We start from the raw sequence: 26,872 nt of genomic DNA, 5'->3' as shown, positions 1-26,872 counted from the left end.
AGGCATTTGACTTTGTTATTGGATCAATGTGAAATATATAGTATGTGCTTGTTCACAGCTTTCTATATGCACTAACATGTAATGTGTTTATATAATGTCCTGCCGTTGAATGTTTTTTGCAGACAGTATGGCAAAGCTCAGCAATAGAAGAAAGTGCACTTTATCTAATTCTGTTTTCTTACCTCTACTCTGTCTTCTAACACCCCCCCCTTTCTTCCTGCGTTTTTCAGAGAATGATGAGACAGGTGTGATGGATAGTTTGCTGGAAGCCCTACAGTCAGGAGCTGCATTCAGAGACCGCAGGAAGAGAGCACCAAGACCCAGAGGTGAGTCTCATCTCCTCTGATCAAATGTATACACAAACAAAGATGCACATAGACATTCTCATATTGTCTGGAAAATAATTTGGACGATGTTTTGAGTCCATTCAGATAAATGCAGGTCCTAACCTTCCAACTGGATGCATATGTTTTGTTTTTTTAAATCTGAGTGAACTGAACAGTTTTTTTCCAAAATACACTAGTTTGTTGTTTGTACACTAGACCCTCCAGAAAAACGCGGGCTAAAATCCTTGATTACGCGGGCTAAAATCCTTGATTATGCGATTAAACATGCGGGGTTTTTATGCGAAATATGCGGAGAAGTTGCGAAAAGTTGCGAAATATGCGGGAGGCGGAAAAAAGGTGATTCTTCTCCCACACCCTGTTACTAGGCTACTACTGAATGAAAGGAAGCCCTTTTAAAGAGTTCCTATGATACACACACACACACACACACACACACACACACACACACACACACACACACACACCTCCGCCTCATTCTGTTTTCATTTACCCGTTCGTTATCTGACCAGCTTCAATCTTGTATGTTCCAACACACAGTTGCACGGGGTGCAGAATAGTTTCCCCCCACTTTCGTGCAAGACATCTGCGTACTGCTTTGCCCGGTCTTTAGCAGAAATGTTCGTAGGCAAATGGGATGGATTCGATTTGTTCATCTTGGTCAGAGCCGTATAATAGTATAATTATAATAGTATATAATAATAATAGTATAATAGTAGGCTATATAATAATCTATATGGCGCTGATCTTGTTGCTTTTCTCTCTCGTGTGAGTTCCACACATTCACTCTACGGTGTTGTTTACCTGCGCGAGCTGATGACATCACTACTTCACGTTAACTTTTTTTTTCTTCAATTTTGTGTGGAAAAATGCGGGGATTATGCGACCTTTTAAGAAATATGCGGCCTTTTAAAAATATGCGCTATTTTGCTGATTATGCGGTAAATTATGCGATCGCATAATCGCGTTTTTCTGGAGGGTCTAGTACACATGCTTGCTCTGAGCACAATGCTCAACGCTTTACACCATTACCTCGACTGTTTGATGATTGGATACCAGACAAATAAACACATGTTGTGAATTCAACATGAGATCTTTACTGTTTTGAATGGACTGCCCATTAAGCTATAGTTGCAATCGACAGCTGTTCCCTTGTTGTTAATAACCTTCTCTTCACAGCCATTCTTCAGCCTGTGCATCCTCCTGATCTTTTTGATCCTCTTAGTACTGTAAGATATGTTTGCATCATGTGTCCACTGCCCTCCACAGATAACCAGCAGAAGACAATCAGCCCCAGCTCCTTCCGCCAGGTTCTCAGGCCTGTTAACCATGGTAAAACACACAGTTGAAACCTACAAAGCTAAAGCCTCAAGCATGCTCAGCTCTGTCTTTTCATCTGCTCTTGGAAGCCAGTCCTTAACATATCTGGCATGTATTGCAAATTCCTCTCAACAGTTCGTATGTCTTGCTTTTTGTGTGTGTCCAGCGACCATTTCAGTTGTCCTTTTGGTGTTTATGATCTTGTGTGTGATCTTGTGTGTGCCTTCTGAAAGTGTGAAAGGCCATTACTAACACTGTTTGAGGCAGTGTGATGTGCAGACTGCGAGAAGCAGGGTTGATATTATTTGAAAGCAGTGTGTGGGCTGCTATGACAGCTCAGACATAAGTTTCCTCAAATTGTTCAGTAATTGCAGCTTTTTGAGTTCGACTTTATGCTTTTCAATGCAGCATGTGAATGTTCAAAGTGTTATATAAGTAAAGCGACTCATATCTCTATACACAACAGTATATGTCAAGAGTCCTAGAATTGTATAGAGAATAATAAATCATCTTTAACTGTTTAACTTTTGACCTATGCATTGCACATTCTTGAAGAGCAGTGAGACATGCGCACCTACACAAACTAAATTCTGTCAGATCTATTTGAGATGTTATCATTTAAAACAAAATTTGTAGTATAAAAATGTCATGGTGTGTGTAACTATACTATACCACCTCCTTGTGTAATGGTATACTAACCCTACCAAATTAAATTGTCCTATATTATTCATAGCTGTGATCAGATATGTTGCTCTTGCTGCGGCTTAAATAAACAACAACTTTCTTTTCTTGTCAAAGGTTTTCTACAACCATTACTGAGGCACTTAAAAATTACGTTGTAACCCTATTACCTCTTATTACTTGTAATTGGTATCCCTGTGGGCTGGGTACAGGCTACATGAATAAAATTATTCATGCTCAATCCACCCACATCATTGATGGCAATGATAAAGGGCCTTGCTCTGTTGTTCGGCTACGACTTATCTGAAATTAGATTGGAAAGGGACGAGGGGGAGGGAGATATACAGGGTGGGAGGAAAGAGACAGATAGAGGTGGCTGTAGCATAATAAATGGAGAGAAATGGTGTGAGGAAGAACAACAGAGCCACTTGGTGAGGGTGAAACTGAAGAATAGTGGGGCAGAATAACAAAAAATGGTCTTGCTGTGAAAGTGCTGTTTGTTTGTGTTTGAGAGGGAGAGTCAGGTAGTATAGAAGAGAACACGCACAAAGAGCTGCGTTGTATTTACAGGGGATTAGAGTAAAAATACATTTCAGTGAGTGAAAGTGCTTCAGTGTCCACTTTGTGAAAAAGAACCCATGGTGTGTTGTACTGGTAAGAAGGTCCTTCGAGGTGGCTGGCCCAGCTGCCCCCTGCTGGCCGCATCAGACACGGCCTTGTTGACTAATAAAGCTCGAGGCTTGAGCCTGTCACTGCAGGTATCATCCTCACTGCCAGCCTCCCAGAGCAAACACAGCTAATTACTTTTTCTCTGCCCAGCCCAAGCACCAGCTCAGCCCTCTCAGTGCCCATTCATCTTAATTTCCCCCTCTCTGCCATCTGCCTCCTAAATAACACTCCTCCTCATTTCCCTACTATGCCATATCCCCGCTGTCTTCTTCTATACTCTCATGGCCTGACAAAAGGCCTCCCAGAACATAATTGCCTGTTATTGGTAAGAAGTCTCTCCACTTCTCCTGCCGCACCCCTTCTCTCGGCGCTCCTTCTCTCCTACTGAGATCCAGACTTTAATTGCCCTGGGTTTAGTCGCTGGATTGAGTGAAACTCACAGGATGCTCCGTGTTTCGTCGGGAGGTGATGAAGTTTAGTTGGCGGCACAAGCACTTAAACAGATGCTCTCAGTTTCACACCACCCTACTTCCATCTTTTCCCACAGTTTTAAATACCCTTTAATAATTGATCTCAGGGGTGTTGCTGCACTCCAATGGAGCAGCAAAGAGAATTTAAACAGCAACATCTGTGCCAGAAGATACTCTAATAAGTAGTGATGGGGAGAGATTGGAATGGTCAGTCTGCTTGGTGCCATGAAGCTTTTCTACCAAGGGAAACTCAAGTGCACTCGGGCTTTCTTCCTTTTGTCGTCAGCAACAAATCACATGACCAATAGATTGTGCTCCCCATCACCAGACTTCAATGAGACTCGTGTACTAGATTATTGCTGTTGTGCTTCGACATTTATCATAAGTCTTATTTAATTATATATAATGTCACTGTAACTTTATTTTCTAAGAGTTTAAATTCACGCCTAGCTACTAAATGTTCTCAGACAGACAGAAGGGTGTCGCCTTGACCATTGTCAGGCAATTATCATATGGATCTTAGGTTTGTAATTAGCATGTATGCACGTTTCGCTCGTCTGGCCAACATTTCAATAGCCTGTAATGTAAATTGCCTAGCTGGGACCTCCCCAATTTGGTCTTTTTCCTGTATAAAGTGCTTGTTTTTCTGTTGTAGCAAGGTCAGATCTTGGTGCTATCTACTAGTGCAGGACCTCTGGCCTTTCAAGCTGGAAATAAGATTGATTCTATGAAATGCTATAACTCTTTATTAAATAACACAACTTTGGTTTAAGCTTGTATATTTGTTATTTTCTTACCAGAAGGTGATTAAGTGTGGAATGTCCACCACACTTCGTAGCCACGATGAGTGGAATTATTGGCATGTAATAGAAAATATGATTCAAATGATTCCTTATTGTTTGCTTCAGATTGTAGAATCATTTTTCATCATTTTGCTTCTCCTCTTCCTCCCTGCTCTCCTCCTGCTGGAGTCTTTGGTTTAAGTAGGGGATCATGCCTGGGCTTCTAGCATTCCCCCCCCCCCACTTCCTCTCTTGCTTCTTCTCCCTTACTCCTAAATTGGTTCAGCACACTTTAACATGAGCCAGCAGCTAAGGCGTTAGCTTGGTGTGCAGTCTCCCTGAGCACACATTCTCCCGTAGTCTTAAAAGTACACAGACACACCCGCAGACTTCAGGGGATGAAGGTAAGCGGGCTTTGTGGTGGCTGTGGCCCGGGTTAGGATAAGGCTGCAGGGCTCTGGGACTCCTCGGCACTCTAAATTGGATTGCACTCCACAGAATGATGGATCGATGGTGGTTAGCCACACAGGTGTAAGAGACTTGAATCTGCAAATTGAATCTATGAAGCAGCCATAGTTTTTTAACTGTGTCTGAAAACATCTCTCCAGGCACTGTCTGGCCAGTTCAGCCTTCGAAGCAAACCCTCATCTCAGCCTCACTGACTCCCAAGGTGCCGTGTGCAAGTACTTGTTGAAAGGAACATACCTTTTTTTTGTTACCGTTGTGTTTGAGCTAGAGCCTTCACGGGGGTCAGACAGCCCAAGCGAGATGTGCATTTTGAGGGTGTGAGCATGTTATGATGCCTTTTGTGTGATTCATAAGTGTTACGAAAAAACAAAATCTATGAAGGGTTCTATGTCTCTGTCTTTAGGAGCAGTTACTTCACATGTCTTTAGTGAAACCTAGCCTTACAATTATGTGTGATAACGCTCTGAACTCGAACTTGACATTGATGCAAAGGTCACTTCACACAGTCGGTGAACCCCTTTACCAAATTGAACAGGAGTTATTTTGCCTTACTTGCACTTGAAAGCATTACGGTGTTCACACTAAAAGCAAGCCTCTGGTTATTAGAGATGTTGTGTGCTATGTATTTGCAAACTTTATGACCCTTTTTGCTGAATGTATGTTTCTGTATATAATGTTGGATCCCTGGTTCATGCCAGGCAGCTATTCAGTGCATACTTTATATAACTTGGCTTCAGGTGTGAATGACAGTTGGAGATGAGTAATAGGCTTACTTTGAGACTTAACCCACACTGTCTTTCAAAGGTTGTGCGGCACAAAATCATTAAGAGGAAACTGGGGAGAGTGTGAAGTTGAAATGAAAGTCTAAAAAGAAAATACAGGAAGTTTGTTTCTTCCTACTTTAAGTGTGCTCACATTTGAGACATTTGTGAAAAACGAGCACGGACAATCGGTGTCTGTAGCTTCCTGGGGCCGGCGTACTCCAGTGGAATCTGCTTTTAGATGCTTGCCTTTTTGATGTGGCCTCTTATAGGCTGTGATATGTGGATTCCACTGCAGGCTACTGTATCCTGTGGATTGCATGTGTTGCTTTTTTATTCCTCTTCCACATTTCTGTCTCCTCATATCAATGTCAATTATGTCCTACAAAGTTCCTCAGTCTACTCTGTACTTTTTGACTTTGTTTTGTCTCCACTTTATCTCCTCCTTTGCCTTGCTGCTTTCCCCCAGACATGACATGGGCAGAAAAAGAAGGTGTCATTAAATCATCTCTGTGAGCCCAAGACAAAAACAAGGGCACAGACGCTCTACTCCCAAGATCTATTTGAATTGATGCGACACGTCATTGTTTCAAAAACGTGACTTTAGCAGTGGCTGATTTATCTGCTTTTGGTCATAATATATCATCCATGCAACACATACGGCCCATGCGCTTTTCATTAAAGTGACAGATTATTGCCAAAGAGCTCCTTTTCCTGAACACTGGAGTGCTCACTCTCCCCTTCCACACATAAACCCTCATGCATACATGCATAGGAATTGTCAGCTTAATCCCTGTGTTTTAATGATGTGCAGGCGAAAGGTTAAAGGCTACTGCTGGGTCGGGGCATTAGCTGTGTCTGCAGCTTGGACAGGTGTAGTGCTCTCTGTATTCATGTCCACAATCATCTGGCCACTCGGAGTCACAGTCTCGCTCTTACTGCCACACTTGATAGGTGGTTAATATGTTGAACTGTTCTTAGAAGAAGGGGTATCCAGATGGGAAAGTGTACCTTGACCTGCCTTTGTCTGTGTGTGTGTGTGTGTGTGTGTGTGTGTGTGTGTGTGTGTGTGTGTGTGTGTGTGTGTGTGTGTGTGTGTGTGTGTGTGTGTGTGTGTGTGTGTGTGTGTGTGTGTGTGTGTGTGTGTGTGTGTGTGTGTGTGTGTGTGTGTGTGTGTGTGTGTGTGTGTGTGTGTGTGTGGTGTGTGTGTGTGTGTGTGTGTGTGTGTGTGTGTGTGTGTGTGTGTGTGTGTGTGTGTGTGTGTGTGTGTGTGTGTGTGTGTGTGTGTGTGTGTGTGTGTGTGTGTGTGTCGGACATTGCACTGCCTGAAACAGATGGAGCAAGAGGGCGTCGTAACAGAGGGCTAGTGTAATTAGGTACAGCCTGCACAGTGAGACTTATGGAATGGTAATTGAGGGATGTAGAGAGCAATTAAGGACAACATATGTTAAACTACCTTTTATTCATGTTTTGCTGAGAACAATGTTCTCTTTTACTGAAATTCCCTGCTGCACTCTTACCCAGTTATACACAGTCCACACAGGAGCTGCCCTGTACAATACAGTCTGACCTGTTGAGGAAAGTTGCTAAGTGGCCAACAGGTCAGACTGTTGGCCACTTAGCAACTTTCCTCAAGTAGTTAGTAATTAAATGTCCTAATTTGTTTCTTATCTTCTCTTGGTGATTAAACCAGTGACATCCAAGCCCACCTCTAACCTTTAGCCTGGAATCAGCACAAAACGGCATATATTAGATATGAAACAATAGTGCCCAGTTTCTACAAGAGACCGAAATTAGCATAAAACATATTTCTCTCTGAACATGTTTGGCTGTAGATTATGGTTTTCCATATAGCAAGTCACTCAATGTGATTGGTATCCTGTTTGCCTTGGAGGCACGGACATAGAAAATTAACATTTTATTTTAATAGCTCCCACTTGTGCTGTTATAGAAGTGCTGCTTCCTGAGTCAAATACCTTTTTCAATGAAATGCATTAAGTTGTGATGCACACACGTGTTAAAATTAATAATGACTGTATTAGCCTTTGCTACGAGGCCAAGCTTAACGCACCTCTAGCAAATATAGCCTTATTCTTAAAGCTGTAATCTCTGTAATCCATGCTCAGTCCAAAATGTAGGACGATGAGAAAGTGAAATGGTGTACCGTGTATTCACTTGACTGGTTGGAGAGGTCAGTGTGATGGATGAGAGTAGAGTGGACACACATGCACGCACAAACACACACCGAGCTCAACAGTGCCCACTCAGTCCTAATAGAAAACAGATGATAACGAACACCTCTGCACTATCCTCAAAGTCTCTGCAGTACATCCCACGTTTTTAGCCAAGTCCTAAGCCGATCAGGCTCCTCAGATATCCACTTTTGCTGGATTATGAGAAAGCTGGGCTGTAATAAAGGCTGTGGATCGTGAAATGGAAACTTGTGTTCAGCATGTCGAGCCAAGGACCCTAATCAGCCCATTCGCACCAGCTCAGGCCCCAAACAGTAGGTTATGCTGCTAATGTAGGATTGCTATTCAGACGGCTCTTGTGATCCTCCTCATCTTTTCTTTCCACATGATACTGTCTCGTATGCTGTCTGACTCGATACACACCTATGTGTAGGGGACAGGCAGGAAGCCTATGGGTAAATAGTTGGAAGGGTTATAAGGGATTTAGATTAGATATATCTCAGTTTTTATACAACTAATGCGTCATGTTTTTTTTTGTCTTTCTTTGTCTCTCCCTTTGCCCAACCCTTTTTTCTCATGAACCGGTTATGAACATTGATTGAGACCAGGCTCTTACATAGTATTCTAGTTAATAATGCAGTGAGAAATGAAGTCCTTCTCACCATGGCTTTGTGCTAATTAAATTTTACAGCAGCCTTATCGCCCAGCCACACACATTCCTGGTCCTCCCACATTTACCAACACTGGAAGCCGTATCGTCGAGCCGTCAGGGAGAGAAGTGCTTTGGGAGATGATTATATGAACTTCTGTTGTTACGGGAGGGGAATTAGTATTATCTCCCCTTTATATCTATGCCCTCTACACAGGGCGGTGCTTGAGTTTGGTCTCTGTGGTAATACCTTTGGTAAAAAGTGTTAGAAATGCTATAGGAACATTTCCCCCCTCATTTCCCCCTGCTTTCATCTTGTCACACTTTAGTATTATTCCATTATTTGTTTATCTTTTCAGAAGGCTGTCTGTTTGGTTTCTGCTTTAGGCTAACATTTGTGACTGGTCACACTATGGGCCTCTGCAGAAAGAGTCACATCTCTGTTTGCATGTGTTACTATGGTAGCCATTAAGCATGTACTCAGAGGGAAGGTGGAGACTTTAGGTAGGAGTGATGAGAGGGGATAATGTGTGTTTTAAAATTATACTCACCATTGTGCGAAAGCAGATCTGTAAGCAGCCCCATATCCAGATACCATTCTCCAGCTCTCCACACTCACACAGAAATAGAAACAGGCTCCTGTTGTTGATGATTCTCTGGGCCACTTTAGTCTCTGGTGATAAAATGATCACATTCTTTCAAACTGCCTCATCTCTCTGTCTCTCTCTGAGGCTGTCATTTCTGCTGCCACTCCTCCTGCTATGTGTCTCCACACTGAGCCTGAAGCTCTAAGTGCAGCGACAGGAGTTTCCACGCCGACAGAGAAGGAAGGCCTGGCCTCAGGCAGCAGGGTCTGTTTGATGCTGGATTCCCCTGTGGGCTTTGGGCTTTGCTCATCAGTTATATACCATCCTCGTATGCCCATACACTTCCATGCCGGACTGTATACAGCTATATGCATTCATTTCAGCACACTCACACACACAGCCTCTCCTAGACACTTAGCTTTGAGTCACAGGGCCATGTATGTGTCTCAGGCCTCTGGGCTTAAGAGCTTCATTAGTCTGGCAGTAGCTTTGATTAGCATCCTCGGGTGTACAAATTAGCAAACACACTCAAGTGATCCTATGAAGAAATGCTCACTCCAGAACTTTCTGCAGATGTATGAACACTTCACACGCATGTGATTATCCCTGCCATTCAGGAGAGGGAAGTTTCACCTTAACCAAGTTTTGCAAAAGTATTTTTAATGACGTTGATGAAGAAATATGTTATTGGAGAAAGGGTGTGAATGTGAAAAGATGTATAGAGTATAGCTTTTGCGCTTGCATTGTCCAAGCCTTTTTCTTCCATTCAGGTGAAAATTCCTTCAGCTGCTGCCTGCTCTGTAATAACCATACTTGACATTTCCCTCTCCTTCAGCCTGTGGAGACTAGCAGATGCTTTCCATTCCAGGTGAACCCATTAAGGCTTCCTCTTCTCTACTGCTTCCACCAGCCTGTCCTTTGGCATGGTCCTTCTGAATGTCAAAACTCACTGTTTAGCATCACTATAAAGCAGATACTGGGCAGAGGAGCAAAGGCAAGGAAATGGCTGGTGCCTGGCAAAGGTCACAGACAAAAAGATTATTTTAAAAAGCTTGCCATAGCTCATTCAGTGCTGTAGCACCAGGCATTTTTCATTTTCTGTATTTCTGTTGCTTGAGACATCAAATTATTGATCTTTAAAGAGTAATTACTGCTCAGTTTGTTGACTTTTCTTCTACAACCGATAGAACCAATCGAATAGAGCCACACATTTTGCGAATATATAATAATAATAATAATAATAATAATAATATATTTTATTTATAAGCGCACTTTTCATTTGCGTAAACAAAATTCAAAGTGCTACAAAATTAAAAAGGGTGAAACAAAAACAATAAAAACAATTCAAAACAGCCAACAATATCCCAAAATATGTGTTGTTTTTCTGGAGTTTCTATCTTCTTATTTGATCCGACACTGTTACAAAAGGAAAGTGAAATTAGGACATCTTTTGTAAGGCTTGATGGAGAAAAGATATTTAGTTCAGCCCCTCCACAGGGTGTTTAGCATTTGATTTTTGAAAAGGATTGCAGGATTTCATTTTCTAGTTGAATCAAAGTGGAGCAGCTCAAGCTGGCTGAGTAATATTGGAAACATTAGATCTTGCTGTTGCTTTCAACTTGCTGATTGTAACATGCATATCGCCAAATATGCGAAAGCAAAATAAAAAGCTCATACATGTTTTCCAACCTGATAGACCTTAGTTGTGCCTGTTGTTGGAAGAGAGTCAAACATGAACCTTCTTTGGGTTCCTCTTCAATGATAAAATGTCCGAGCCTCACAGAACCCTTTTCAAAAATGTTTTTCATCTAGCTTTCATAATGAAGTCAAAATGTGTGGGAGACAGTAAAACATATTTTGTAAACAAGCCATATTAGTCACCCTTAATTAATGAGTCACATCAGAGCCCAGTGGGAGTAGGGGTTAGAATTTGTAACAAATTCAACAGAAAATTGATTGACAGAATATAATTAATGATTTAGGGCTTTATACCATAATCTTTGGAAAACTAAATCATACAATAATTGATCACGTTTAATCTTAATACAAGTTTTGATTAAAGGGAAAACATAATAACCATGCCCAGAAGACTGCGTTATTGTTTTGGTTGTCAGGCTGTGGCGTCTCTGGCTAGTCTTGATTTGTGTACAAACGTGATTATTTTTCTAAACGTGGAAGGTAATTAGCCTGGCTAGTTTAAATGGTAATTACAATGTCAGACAAAGAGGAAAGAGGATGTCTAAACGTATTGCACAGATAGTTCTGCATTTGTCCACACAGGCAGCCACACAGATATGCACGCTCATATACACACAGATTCTATTCAGCATGCAGGCACATCTCCAGCCAAACACAATTATTTCTAACATTTGTTTTGATATAACGTACCTCACATTTGCAAGCTAAAATAATAGAAAATTGCCTATTTGCTTCCTCAGTATGAAATGTTCTGATACTTGCAAATAAACAGAGCAGGTCTAGCACTAAGCAGGGATGTTGGGATGTAGCCGGCTGTATTGGCTTTATTGTTTTATGTACCTCATTACTCTCACTTCGAGTTCTATTCATAATGAAATCCACAGTTGTTATGCACATAGTGTAGAGCGAGCTTCTAAATGCTTCCAGAACAAAATCATTTCATTTTCTTTAAAAGAACAAAGAAAGACATCATTCCAATGTGGCCGTTTCCCACTTAAAGTTTGCCTTATGCCCTTGCAAATGTTTGTAATATATCCTTTGGCTTGGATCAGAAGCAAATAAATGAATTACAGTATTCTGTTCTAACTCGGCACCAATCATTTATACAGCTTGGCTGTGGGTCTACATAGACAAACATTTCTTAAATTAGGAGCCACTTTTGCAAAGATCTTTTTGTTTGTTTGTTTGTAGCCTTTATTTAACCAGGTGAAAAATCCCATTGAGATCAACGATCTCTTTTTCAAGGGAGACCTGCGTGTTAAGATATTGTGCATGTTTAGTGGCTGCTCCTTTGTTGATGCCAATGACACATGTAGCATTTGGCAGGTCCAGAGGGTTTGTCAAAAAATAGAATTGTTGAAAATACACTGAGTTCATTGTTGGTGGTGAGTGTTTTTAAGATTTAGCTCAGAGTACACTTTGCAGCCTTTTTTTCCCTATTGTTTGCCTTTCATCAACCCAACTCTTTTCTCACCCTAAAATTGAGCTTTGAACTTCGATATCTTTACCGACAATACCTAAATAGTGTGATTTTCATATGTTAACTGTTTAGAAATGAGTAAAACGTATTTTGGTGGTATTTCACATGTACTGTAGTTGTCATTGTACAACAGCAGGAATGGATCTTTGCAATATTTATTTTTCAGTTCTATGAAAACTATTCCCATTGCAGCACAAAGAGCAGGGCACACATTGCTCATATATGTGCAGGTGGATGTTCAAGTACTTTCTGATCGGAGGAACAGAAGTCGCACCCCGAGTTAATTGGACATGAAATGATTGTTAGATTACCTGCAATAACTGTGAGGGGTTTGCTAATTTGTGCAATTGAACACTTGACACCACTTGTGCTGGATTTACATGGGTGTCACTGTGTACAGCGCTTCTGGCATAGAAGAATTCAGTTAGTATAGTTCAGTGTTGGAAATGAAATTCTAATGGCACTATCGCAACACTATGGATGTGTCGTACATTTTCAGTTTGTCTCAATTCTATTTAGACATACAGGTGTGTATATATATGCACAGTATATGAGCCTAATGCTTTGCGATTATTAATAGTCACGGTAATTATTCAAGATTCAAAGGCTTAATGTCATATCATACACACATTTTCTTTTTCTAACAATAAGGGATATGAGCCTTATGCTAATGTAGACTTGTGGATAATTTATTTATATAGTTTGCATATAAAATAAATTGTTTTACTATTAAAACGGATATTCCCCATTGCTTGGAATTGTGGACTATTTTCACACTAGGCTGACACTGACTTTGTTTCTTTTATTTTTTATCCCAAAACAATATCCAGTGTGACTGTACTTGTGTTTTGTCATCAACAACCTCCACTCCATTGAAAACATATACAGTGTGAGATACCAGCAACCCAATCTGAGCAGTACTGCATCGTGTCCATGTGGAGATTCTGTGGATAGCATGGCCTCGATGTGTTGAGCAGTTTTAATGAGCAAAGTCCACGGCATAGCTTCACTTTACAGAATGTTTATTTGTTCACACCAAAAGTATTTCTATTCAGTTGTGGTGTTCTCAGTTATGAAACAGAAAATGTTCCCACATACACAAAACATCCCCCTGGGTGCTTTCACATCCTCTTTAACAACTTTTGTTTCTCCATTCGTTATAGGGACCAGTTCCTGACTTGTTATACCTTATGCAGCACACATTTTGTAGCATTTGAGTCTGTGGATTTGAAAGAGAGTTGCTCATGTTTACTATACTTCTGTAGACTCTCTTATACCAAAGGAGTGACAACTGAATTATGAAAGTGAACGTTGTTGCTTCACAATAATACATTTCAGGATTACATTTGTAATCTTTTGAAGAGACCCTTCCTGTTTGTTTGAAAGATAATCACTTTATTGATCCCACACTGGGGAACAATTATATTTTACAGCAGCTCAAGAGTCTAAGTATAGGACAGGAACAAAAGGGGAAAAGACAGAGAAGAAGACTCTTACAAGAGATCGTCAGGAGTAGGCCTTGGCGACTTAAACTAGACTACAGTGGTAAGCTTTATGAAGATATCACCAAAATCCTTATTTGCCCCTCTCTCTCTCTCTCTCTCTCTCTCTCTCTCTCTCTCTCTCTCTCTCTCTCTCTCTCTCTCTCTCTCTCTCTCCCTCTCTCTGCTCTCTCTCCCTCACTCACACTTGAAGTGGCCCTTGGATAACATCTTCCCTTATTGTTCTTTTCTCAGTACAAAGTGTAAGAGTGTCCAGCCTGCATCGGCTCAGAAGTGTGATAGGGTTAATGAACAAGGCTTATTCACCAAGGAAGGTTTTAGAGAGAAGAGTGTAGCTGCCTGTTAATCATCCATCAGCCTCTCCAGTGAGCCCAGCCTGAGCTCTGACAATGTAAGGTGTTTGGGCTACAGCAGAGGGGACATGATTTATCAGAGAGGTGAGTGATTACATGGAGCCTCTGTACGTGAGCGAGACGGTCAGAACTAAAAGATGATCCAATATCGCTCATGCAGGAAATAGTCTTTCTGGTTTTTTGTACGGGTTTCTGTACAAAAAATAGCCATTTGAAGGAACTGTGGATAAATGAATTGTGGGTGTGTTTAAGCTTGAGCAGAGAACATTGTAAAGGGTTCAAAAGGGACATTTTCTTCTAAAATAAATATGTAATAGCCTGTAAGAGCTAAAAGTGTTCTTGATGGCTTGATGACATTTTCTAGTTAAATACTATAATCGCTGGCCTTCCAGCTTGTCATTCTGCTTTGTCACTTTTAAAAACATCTTGCTTTGAACAAAATGACTACATTAAACATATTTTCCTTTTTTAATGGATAATTATCTGTCCTAGGTGTTAGCGAGGAGAAAATGATGGGCACCAAAATAGATCAGGGAAAGAGAAAAGTCTCTGATCTTCTCCTGGAAATGTAGTGGAATCAAATAATGAAACACTTAACGTTAAACCACTGCACCTTTCATGTGCAAATTCAACTTCAGACATTGACAGTTCTCACTGGCTCTGTTGATGACTGGTTTGGATCCCACTTATGTCATCTTTTTTTATTAGATGTAAGTCATTATCTTTTGTTTCGTCCCAGTTCCCAAGACTGTGAAGGATTCGTACTTTGATGAAAGGGGGTAAAGGAGTTGACATCCACTTTCGTAGGCTTAAATGATCGACTTTGAAGATCCAAACAGATAAATAAATACCAACAAACAATGACTACAGACCATCTTACCTCTGATACAGCTTTATCAAGATTTCAGAGGTGGTTGATAGACGCCTCACAGACGGAGAGCGAGAGGGTGTGGAGAGGAAAAAAACATGTGAATGCGTATCTGTCAGGAGACTGTTTGTGTGTAGTTTAGTTCTTTGAGAAACCCTTTGAACGCCGCCCTAGCTGTTTTTCCTAGTTTGCCAAATGGAGGGGGGAAAGTGCGTTCTTTTACCACTCCAGCTCCAGGTATAACTTTAAGCCCAGAGCAGAACATATAAGTTTCAAATGCTCAAACTGCTATTTTGCTCTCACCAACATAAAATGATCACACTAGGCAATGCAGATTAAATGTGGGTCACAACATTGATGTTGTTCGAAAACAAATCTAGATACGTGTTCACATAAGTGGCAAATGAAGCGGAAGTAAGCAGGTTTTGTGGCATTTGGGGTTATTGTGCCACATTTAGTGATGACACAATTAGAATTTTGAATGTTAATAATTGGCTCGGTTTGAAGTATTCAGGTTGGTTGTTGAAATTGTGAGTTTTAGAAAGCCTCTACTCTCTGTGTATATCTATTGATAGATTAACTTTAGCTTTGCCATCTTTTCTCACCTGCAGAAGCTCCTGCCCCGGCCCTCATTTTTTATATCAACTACAATGTCTTGCTCAGACCACGCCCATCTGATCAATTCACCATCTTTTTCATGTCAACTACACATTTGTTTCTTGAATGCATCTTGCACGGGTGCAAGTACTCCAAATGGCCTCGATGGCACATTCAGCTACAGTGTGTGTGTCTGCTATAGCCCATTTTATCACCATGTCACACACAAGGTGAAAACAATACCAGCATTGCTATCATGGCTAATAAATATCAGTATCAAGGCCCTTATCACTTCTATCTGAGCTGCACACTTCTACTGGAAATTGGCAGAATGTGCGGGCTGGGAAAGTAATCTCGCCAATATGTCATAAATCCAGTTTTTTCATTTCATGACCGCCCAGACTTACAGTACAGGTATCAGCTATAGCAGGGGTGTCAAACTCAAGGCCCGTGGATCAAATCCGGCCCCTGACTTCATTTTATTTGGCCCGCAAGAGCTTGCAAAAAATATAATACGTTTATTATACGGTTTCATGCCACTTTACAGAAGCACGATGTCCATAAACTACATGTCCCACAGTGCATCTCATTTTGTGACATGCGCACTGAAGAGACTTACAATTATTTGAAATTGTTTGCCCTAGACTTTTTCTCTCAGACTTAGTTAATTATTAAGTTATTACCCTATCCGATAATAATCCAATGCAGAGGCAATAATGTAATATAAAACATTATTTTTTATATATATGTATCTTTATATAGTCTTACGGCACGTCCACACAGCGGCGTGCGTTGAAAGCTTCACCATTGGGTGACGTCACCTTTCGCCGAACTGCATTGTGGGAAGCGAAGCGGAGCTTTGCTGGCGTGGCTCGCTGCAAAAGTTGAGAAATGTTCAACTTCTGAAGCTTCGGTGGAAGCGTCAGCCAATCAAATCCCGTTTATGCAAATCTGCCAGTACAAGCGCTAGCCAATCAAACCGCGTGTATACTGGGAGAGACACACCGCAGGTCATTTCCTCATATTCCAAAAAATGGAGCAAGCTTCAACGCACGCCGCTGTGTGGACGGGCCGTTAAAGTTACAACCGGCCCTTTTGAGTGCAACCTTAATGCTGATGTGGCCTGCGATGAAATTGAGTTTGACACCCCTGAGCTATACTGTAGCATACATTTGTAAAGCCAGGTAGCTACAGTGCATTTTAAACAATACTTGACATCAATACCATATACATTTGTGTGACATGCTTGTGGCCATTGCAATCAGGGCCTCAACTACTTTAACACACTCAAATGAATTATTCTTTCCCATTATGGCTCTCGAAAGTCACAGGGTCAGTTGGGCCACATTAAATGTACTTTTCATTTATCGTTTTGATGTAGCAACGGGAATGTCAGAGATGGATATCTGAAATCCCAGCAGATAATACTGAAACTGTCTGCACGGCTAGATATCACTAGGTGTCATAAAATGTTTCTTTTTATAATTTGTGTGAACTGACCCTTCAAGGTGAGTTACAGCACAATGTTTTGAGTAAAGCCGTCTTGACCTTATGCTTTGTGATAAGGTTCTGTAGTGAATAGCTGATAGGTGTCTCTGGATAAGCTCAGAGGAAGTCCAAGACGGAAATTGAAAAGGAGAAAGGACAGGGATGCTGGGCTCAAAGTAAAAACAAATGGGATAAACAATGTCAAGAGACAGGTGTCTATTTCTCTTTTTTGTCACTCACTTCCCCCTCTCTCTGTAGCTTTCTCTGTCTCTCACTCGCAACTGATGAAATTGCCAATGATTTATAACAAATGTCAGTGGCAGGCGCAGCAGACTGCTGTTTTGTCCCTGTCAGAGCCAAGTAGAGCCTGAGGTAGGCAGCTTTGCTTATCAATCAAAGCCTCTCTCCTCTCCTCCAGCACACTGTCAGTACAAAGCTTACTGGATCACCAGCTCTCAAGACCCAGGGCCAACATGGTTGTCATGGAGAGCACCATATGGTAGCAGAGAAGCTGAAGCAAACAGGAAATGACGATAAACCTTCAAGGTGTCACCCTGCTGAATGGGGCCCTCAGTATCATGCATTGATAATGTGAGAACAGTGCCTTGGTGGCGCCTGTCTGGATGTGCTAAACAACATCCAAACACCCTGACACATCCACGCAGGTGTGATTGTGCATGGATAATTGAAGTAAACAACACATTAGATTGCTTGAGTATGGCTAAGTTTTAAATTGACAGATTTGCAGATTTCACAGTTGGTCTATGTTTACACTTGTGCTATGACATACAGGCAGTCTCTCTTCTCTCATGAACATACAATGATAACTTAAGGATTTGTAAGGAAGAGGCGCCCTTATTTATCTATCATTTACAAACCCTTGACATTACATTTACAGACAATTTACTTTTTCTTCCTTTTAATTCACATCTCACTGTTAGTTTATGATGAGGTCCTTCTGCTTAGTTCCAGATGTATTTGGTCTTTTCTGCTTTGTGAGGCTCTTGTGTCAGATAGAAGACAGTCAGGTGAAGTTGGTGTCATTTGCTCTTAGCCAACCAAGTACAGCTTGCACAAAGAAATGACAGTGAGTAACCTGAACCATTAAAGCTGTGAACCGTGAAAAGGCTGGCAACTGTTTTTTGCGAAATAAATAGAAACTTCATTCTGTGGTGGAGAGATAAACTGTCTTCAGGTAAATGGGGACAAAAGACATGAGGATTAATTGTAAATGTATTGTTACTTTATTTCAAAAATGATGGGGAGCCTTGGTTTGCAAACACGTTTTAACAGTGTTTATATAGCAGTCTTAATATGCTTATTGTGCAGAAAGTACATCTCATTATTTTAGTTAGTTCCAAGTAACGTTTCCAAAACCACCAAGATATCAAAAGCAAAACCAATGTGCTCATGAATGTGAAGGAATATTAACACAGGAAATACATTTCAGCAAGCCATACCTATGCAAATTCAATTTGCCCATCTCTACCCAGTCAGCAATAGAGAATGTTCCCTAAAAGCAGATTAATTGGATAATGGCTTTCTCCTTCTTCCGTTACTCCTCTGGCTTGTCATTAACAATTACTGATTCTGTCATGGTTCGTGGTCCATTCTGCCGTTCCTTGCTAAGAGTACACTGTGACTTAGCAGTTTTAATTTAGCTCCTTTAATGTTGCCTTAAAGCTACAGTTTATTATTTTGCTGTAGTCTCTGGTTGTCTTGTTGCTACACTTTGACATCAGCAGATGTACTCAATCCGCTGTGTTGCGTTGTCTGTTCATTTGATGAGTATTTGATTTTTAGATAAACACTGCATTTTATAAACAATCATTTTTTGTCATTAGCTGATTGACTTTCAATAAATAAAGGAAGACGTTCATGTGTTATCATCTACAGCAGTGGTTCTCAACCCGCAGGGAGGGGCGCCAGGCCTCAGATGATTTGAGGCCTAATATCATATTTAGACTTTTTTTTTTTTTTTTTTTTTACATATAATTGTTACACAATACATGATTGTTGCCTTGTCTCTACATTACAATAAAGTATAACAAATAATTGATTAATTCATTTTTAATAAAAATTCAAGTTAGTAGCTAATAAAGGCATACAAAAAAGACAGAAATGCATAGTTTTTTCTAGAAATGTTTCTTCTGCGCGTAAAGTGTCCAAACCGGGCTTGTCTGGATAAGCGCATAGTCATTGTCCATGCCGGTTTCAGTTGGATTATTTGTCACAGTTGCTCCGATCAGATCGGTGTCCTCCATTTTGTAGATTATTTACGACTTTTTAATCCACATAAACACATCGGCAAAATCCGGCTTACTTTGAGCATGTGTTTTAAACAGTTTAATCCCTTTGTGAATTGTTTCCACTTGCGCCGTCCTTTATTTTCTTCATACAGCGGGCATCCAAATTAATTAATCCTGAGTCCAAAAACCATCAAAGTCACTCCAATAGTGCTCCTTAATTACACTTTCATCCTCCTTTAACAAAATACTTCACATTCATCCAGTTTGTGACAGTAGGTGTAGCATTTTGAGACTTTTAAACTTTAATTACCGCTGTTGCAAAAAAGATGGCAGTCATAGCATGAGGTGTCTATTTGATCAGCCCAATCTCATTACCGCCCTGCTTTTTTAAGACTAACATGATTTTTTTTTTGTAATCCCTTTTTTTCATCTGTACTGCAGGTTAGGTTTTCTCTCTTTCCAATACATTGTTTTGTTTTAAGAAACTGATTTTCATCAATTTGTGTTTTTGTGCACTTGCAACAGGTGGGTATGGTGCATTGATGGCCTGCTACTAGTAACCGGAGAGAAAGTTAATTGCTCGTTGTTTAAGCATTTGTTAAGGGGAAAATGATTATATATAAATGGTAATGTAGTTTAATTGTAGGATGTTTGGAAAGGATGAGAAGGTATTCTGTCTGTGCTTGTTTGTGTTCGTTTGAGACGTCTGATCTGTTAAACTGTGATCGACTAGATGGCCTTGATCTGGGAGACGGAGATCGATTGCTCTTGTCTCCGCCCACATATCTGGGGGGTTTCGCGGCACTTTCCTCACTCGACTAAAATACCGGAGAATGAAACCTAACTTTGACTCTTGTCATAATTCTCCCCTTTTATCAGGTATGTACAAAGTATAGTACAAAAACATAGCAAATCGGGCCAAACTATAACATAACATAAATAAAAATGACAAGGCTGTAATGCTAACTAACGTGCTCACTTACGCGACTCTGGGATTTGTAGTCTTTCTACAGGGTGTCCGCGGGGTTTTAAAAAGTATTAAAAGTTGATAAATCAATTTAGCGAAAATTAAGGCTATTAAAAAGTATTAAAAAGTATTAAACGGCATTTTCCAAGGTATTAAGAAGGTCCACAGCAACGACAACATGAAACACCCTTTAATTTACTGCAACAACATGTCGGGAAACCCCCTCAAGGCGGCCCCATGCATAGCGCGCTGTAAAATGCTGCTTCTTATTTTAAGTTTCGTTGCCTTGCTCCGCTCTGGGGGGGGGGGGAATAGTGTGTTGGGGCGCAACTGATGGTGATTAAAGCTGGTTCAAGGGGCCCCCACAGACTCTAGAATCGCCACTGTCGATGGGGATCAAAGCTGTCCGGTCCCACATGCTAAGTGCTAGCCAGAAAGCCGCTGCGTTTCATTCCCGACTCTCCCGATGGCCAATCCGTGCCTCCCCTGACTGCACGTCGCTGACACACACCGCTGCAGTGTAGACTCTCTGCACGGAGGAGCCGCGGAGGAGCAGCGGAGTCCGGGCGATGCTGCTCCTCCAAGGAAGAGACACACGTTCACCAGTGGCGTAACCAGGAATTATTGTGTGGGTGGGCCTGGAGAAATGTAGGTGGGCCAGGGGGAGACTTATTAAGCGTGGGGTCTGAGCTGAAACTTCATTAATGATTTTATTTATCTTTTAATGCAATTAAACATAAGCATAAGCATAAACTAGCAGTGAAAACAAAAACATAGGCAGCCTCAGAATGTGTGTAAAACTGACATCCACATGACTGGCTCGGAGGCCACAGGCTGTTTATCCTTGACAGTCGCACAGTGGGCACACACTGAGAGTGTTTTCTTATTCAGCAAATGTGTACACGCTTCACTGCAGACCTCAAGAAGAAATAAGACTTTAATTCACTCACGGCAAAACTTACTTTACTTATTAATTTACTCACGGTAAAAAAATGCACTCCCTATTCCATAGTCATGAAGGTGGAATCTAACTATATCCAGAATAAGTTGTATTGGATCCAGGCTATAAACATGTTTATTTCTGCTGTAAAGTTGGGCATTTTAACATGGGGGTCTATGGAAATTGCTCCGTTCTGCATCCATCCCCTGTCGGCCACTAGATGAACTGCAGTTTGTGGCACTTCCTTCTGGGCTTCCCGGCTCTGCCCCAGAGTTTGCTGCTTGTCAGGAACGTCAAAATCGCTATGACGCGCTGATTGGCTGTGGGTGGGCCAGACGTGCATGTGGGTGGGCCTTGGCTACGCCACTGATGTTCACTAAGCCAAACCATATCCGGTCAGAGAGATCTGCTATTTTAAAGTAAAGTCAACACATATCGACCCTAAATATAGTCTATATTAAGAACGAGAAAAGTCTTAACATATATATCGTTTTTTGTAAACATATAACAAATGTGCGAGGGTGATGACGTCAGAGCATCATCCTATGTGCCGGGGCTTAGCCCCGGACAGCCCCGGCCCAATTTAACCCCTGGGTATTTGTGAGGGAGCTCATATATGGCATTACCCCGCTGAAGCTCACCAAAGTTTAATATATTTCATAGTTCAAAGTTTTGTCAATTGTTTTGTTTATTGGTCAAATACTGGTTTCTAATGGTTTCTGAGGAGTTTTACTGGAATGAAAGAGCACAAAGTCTACAGAAGCAAAAAAGCAGCATACTGCATTAAACCTGACCTTGACACAAAGTGTGTTGCCAATGTAACCGATTAGAACTCGAAGTTGCGATGAGGTCTTAAAATGTATGGAAAGGGTCTTAAAAAAGGTCTTAAAAGGTATTACATTTGACTTCAGGATACCCTGTTCTAGTTGCATATTTTTCATAGTCTTATATTTCAACAGTTTTACGACAAACTGACTTTTTTGACATGGAAATTCTTTTTTAAGATTGACAAACATCATATGTGTAATTCGTGGCACAATTCAAACGGGATCGAAAGATAATCTTTCTCTCCCCATTGACTTCAATAGGCCTACATAATCTTTCCGAAATAAGGTCCCATGGTTCGGAAGTAGATGGGCGGGACTTCGCCTCTCTATAGCCGAGAATGTGTGTAGTAACCGTAGTAACATCTCCATGGTTACATAAACACGCGCGCTTGCCGCCATCTTGTGTATTGGGTATGCACACAGTTATTGTAATATGTTGTCTTTATATTAATAGTTCAATAATTCTGTGAGGGTTTTGCTATCTCTTCAATTATATTATCTTATCAATGATATTGTGGGAAGTAAGGGGTCTCATGATTGAAATACAGTGTTAATAGACAAGTGTATGTACTCTTACAAGAGGCTTTTTGTATGTAGCTACTATTGAAAGGTGTTGTTGCATTTGTTGACTCACTTGAGTAAAGTACCGGAGAATGCAACCTAACTTTGACTCTTGTCATAATTCTCCCCTTTTATCAGGGGCGTAACCATAGACTGTATATATAAAGGGCGTAACACACTTTATTGCATTTATTTATCTGTTTGTTGTTTTTTTATATCATCTCATATTTTCAGGTAGCCGTAAAAAATCATTACAACCCTGACTGGTTGATTTGAAAACTAAAATGGGGGATTTTAGAGATTAAAAACAAATTGAAACCAAAATAAAAACATAATTATATATACACTTTTCTCTCTATACATTTATTTTTCTGTGGTTCACCTTTAAGGAGTGAGGATGATGTGCTTTTTCTGTGTCATTCAGTGGCCAGTGGTGTTACTCTCAGGACTGCTTCATCTCCAATGCTGAGCCCAGATATTTCTCTCACTAGTATAGAGGGTTTTTTTTAAGCACAAGCTGTGCTGAATTGTTCAGATAATAGGTTTTTGCTTGTGTGCGCGCATGTGTGTGCATGTACTGTGAGCTGGTTGAGTTGAAACCAGAGCCTGGAAGAAGCAAAAGGGAACCTAAGAAAAGTAAAAGGTGTAAAGAAGGAAGGATATTCTGGTCAGTAGTGCAGGCATTAGAAAGGCCAAATTAAGTTAAGTCTTTACCGCTGTTTGAAATGTGATAAGTTTAATGTAATCCTATTCTTTTGCTAATGAAAACAATGGTTAATATAAATCTATTACCATTGTAATTAGAAACACAAGGAGTTCAGCAGAGCTCTGCTTTAGCGGATAACTCAGGGCATCCTGCTGCTACGGTTTACTTACCTAACAGGAAGAGTCTCTAACTACATAATTTCTCTTCATTCCCAACAAATCTATCTAGTGAAATATCTGTTCTCCCCGGCTGGCAACCTCCCCAAGTCTTTGTTTCTGCATTTGTTAACCATGTTTCTTCCCGAGATTTTGCTCAAATACAAGGGAGGCTTTGCACAGTTGTGAATACATAAGCTGCAGTCAAGCACACGTTTAAATCAGCAAAAAACCACCAAGCGTGCATTCAATATATTTTGCAGTGTATTTCATCATTTACCTATCTGCATATGTAACACAGCAGTCAAGCTGTTTGGCGTACCTTTTTATTTTATATTATTTTATCTTGAAACCAGACAGGGAATATTTCACATAGCACACTGTCAGAATTCTTATCATGTTTATAGCAAAGTGTCTCCAATGGACAACACTCATGCATGATGGAAAATGAATAAATTAAAAACGTAGCTATGGGAATATCTTCCACACTTGACAGGTTATCGTATCATCTGAATTATTTTCCCTCATCTTGCTTTATTTGTAATCCTTTGCAAACTGATGCAACATAAAGCCATTTACTCTACTCCATGTCTCAATAAATATAGTGAGAGAATAGAGTTCCCAGTATGGTGTGGGAACGTTGAAATGAGAGCCTGTGACTCCTTTACTATTCTCAACGTAAATATTGTTTGGATAGCGAGTTCAAGTATTTTAGTTGTCCTAGTATTGTTTTGATAGTGGCACTGGCTTTTAGCCGTTAACTCACAGGCAGTATAATGTTTTAGCTATTGGGCCTAGGCTTGGCATTACCAGCCATTTACACAAGTGCAAACCCTAACAATAGCATATGAAGGAGATACCTTATTTTCCTAAAATACCCTTCGATGCTCCTTGTAGGACAAACGTATACACCTGTAGTGCATATTCACTAAAGTACACCACTTGGATGGTTATATTTAGATTTGTTTGATTAGTGATATGTTGAAAATGTGTTATAAAATGTGTTATAGTATATTGGCGATTCATTTCAATGACATTTCAGTACAGATATGTATGCCCCCTCAGCATTAATTGTAAACATTTATTCTCTTGCCAATTTTCTGGTCGAAATTATAATTCCTGCTTACTTTAGTTAATGACCAAATTCTTGCAAAACTAAGGATATCCCAATCATTCTCAGCTATATTTTGTGATTGGAGTTAATAAAGAAATATGCTTACACAGACAAATAAGATGGTAACATTATATGTGCTTAAAGGCCGGTCCGCTCTCAAATTAAAAACGTTTTGCTGTGTCGAGCAAAGCATGCGTGCAGCATTCGCACCGTGACGAATATCCAAGATTACAAGAACAATTATGACGCATTCTCAAACCAATTGATGCAGTAAGCTTAGCATCAAAGCGTCAAAAAGAGAGAAAATCATGATTATCAGAGGTACTGTATTGGTTTCAGTAGTGTGTGTAACACATCATTTATAAACATGGGAACCTTAATGCTAATGACTTTTGTCCACTGAAGTTGACTTGATTATAAGTTAGTTTTGGGTGATATGTTTAGCCCATCAGCCCAAGTCAATTGCCTGTATATTCCGATATGTCAGGTGTTTGTGCAGCAGCCCCCCCTATTCCTATCTGATTGTTCCCTTTTCCGTTATAATTGCTTCCTGCAAAATTGATTATTTTATCATTGCTGTCAAGCCTCTTTCTTTAGCTGTCACAGTTGACTAGTTGCTGTCTGTCTCAAGGACAATAATGACAATGCAGGGAGATGGAAGACATGGTCATTACAGGTACAAAGAGTAAATATCAGGAAGAAAATGAAGAAATGACACAACGTACAGAAAGATGTACAAAGGTTAATCTGGACAGATGTGCTTTATTCATCTGTGAGTTCCAGGAATTCACCAATTATGAGCTCTGCATTAACTGAATGCACTGTCTTGTTTCTGTACAGCCATTGATTCAAAGTGTGTGTTTGTGAGTGTATATCCCCCTGGGTTCTGGCTAATCATCAAACAGCGGTGTGAGCCAGACTTTGCTCATGATAGCCTGCCAGCTGATGTTCATTAAACATTTGGCACACAATGGGCTGTCTGGACACAGGGCTACCCGTGTGTTTGTGTGTGTCCCTATCTCTCTCCTATCTACAATATACAGTAAAGTATGTGCCTCTATGTCTATACAAGCAAGAGGTAATGCCCAATATGGTATTCATATAGTATATTTACTGTATATGCTTTATATTATATGTGTAAACATGTATACCATATAGCTAAGGGTATAAGGATATGCTGTTTTGTTAAGAATCTTGAGGAAGCGGCGTCATTAACCCATAAGGCTCAGTTTGATGGAAACGTGGGAATTGATGGCAGTGACAGAGAGAAAATAAAAAGATATGTTAGACAGCACATGTCCACTTCACATTGTGAAATCATCTGATGTGTCTACACACCACTCTCTTATATTGAAATTGTCAAAATGTTAAACAGTAGTTATCTGTCGGCTATGGTGGACATTAACATTGTGTGCATGTGTATTTGTACGTGTGTGTGTGGGAGAGAGAAAAATGTAATTGGATTCCAGGGAAATGCCAGACATCAAAGTCATTTTATAATTCATTATTTTTGCCATTGTCTTGACCACATACTTTATACTAAGCAGTCCATCTATCAAATGGTAGAGACAAGCATGAATATCATTTAGGTGTCATCAAGCGGATTACCAAGCCCTGGTGATTTTTCATTGTTATCGTTTGTCATATTTTAATCTAATCATAGTGCATCATGATAGCATTGTAAAATCGTAAAACACCAATGGACAAACACTGATTATTTGTCTCACTGGGGGCCAGCAGAAACAAGTGTTTTGCACCACAACGACATACAACTACATTTTAAATTCATGTGGGGGGGACCTGTGAGCAAACGCCTGCTTTTTTACACATCAAGCAATTACAGAGCAACGTTGATGCGTTTCGCGATTTTTCTTTTCATGATTTCATTAGCAATTTCTCTCTCTTACCCTTTGTATTTCCTTACACACACACACACACATGCATGGACTCACACATGCGCACCCACCCCCACACACACACACCTTTTCCCTCCATCCTGCTCCTATTCCCATGTTGACAGAGATGACAGTTGAAACCACTCCCTAACTGGTAGGCCGTCAAGCATCATTTTGCCCCCGTCATTCAAATGTCTTCACCTGTCTCTGTCTGTCAACCCAATCTCACAGCATTATCTCAGCGTCAAACATGTTCCATATACATTTCAGGACGTCACATTTCCGACCATACAATATACAATGACTGAGGAGCAAGTAGAATAAATTTGCTATTTAACGAAATAGGTTTACTTTCTAACAAACTATTAAATCAAATGATTACTAACATACTGAAAGATACTCTTTATTATGAGGGCCGATTTTGCATAACAGCATGATTCAAATTGATATTTACAATAAGGTATACCACTTTGAGACATAATTTGTACAAGAAAGTAGTGCATTCTATAAAATAAAATACAAATGTTAATAAGGTTGTTGAATTTGATG

General features: G+C 40.4%; 1 protein-coding gene across 3 annotated transcripts in view; it reads left to right on the top strand.

The window, feature by feature from the left end:
- Positions 1 to 26,872, top strand: part of LOC117471727 (protein diaphanous homolog 3-like) — a 161,513-nt gene that overhangs the window by 107,260 nt on the left and 27,381 nt on the right. For 2 of the 3 annotated variants that reach the window (XM_034116924.1, XM_034116925.1), the window contains 2 exons: positions 231 to 326; positions 1,614 to 1,676. In XM_034116924.1, the coding sequence (XP_033972815.1) occupies positions 231 to 326; positions 1,614 to 1,676 (159 nt within the window). The remainder of the gene's footprint in view (positions 1 to 230; positions 327 to 1,613; positions 1,677 to 26,872) is intronic. The other variant, XM_034116926.1, reaches the window with a different exon arrangement.

This window comes from Trematomus bernacchii, unplaced genomic scaffold (genome assembly GCF_902827165.1).
Source record: "Trematomus bernacchii unplaced genomic scaffold, fTreBer1.1, whole genome shotgun sequence".
NCBI classification, from domain to species: Eukaryota; Metazoa; Chordata; class Actinopteri; order Perciformes; family Nototheniidae; genus Trematomus; species Trematomus bernacchii.
Note: the sequence above shows the minus strand (reverse complement) of the source record. Positions and strands in the feature narration are given on the sequence as shown.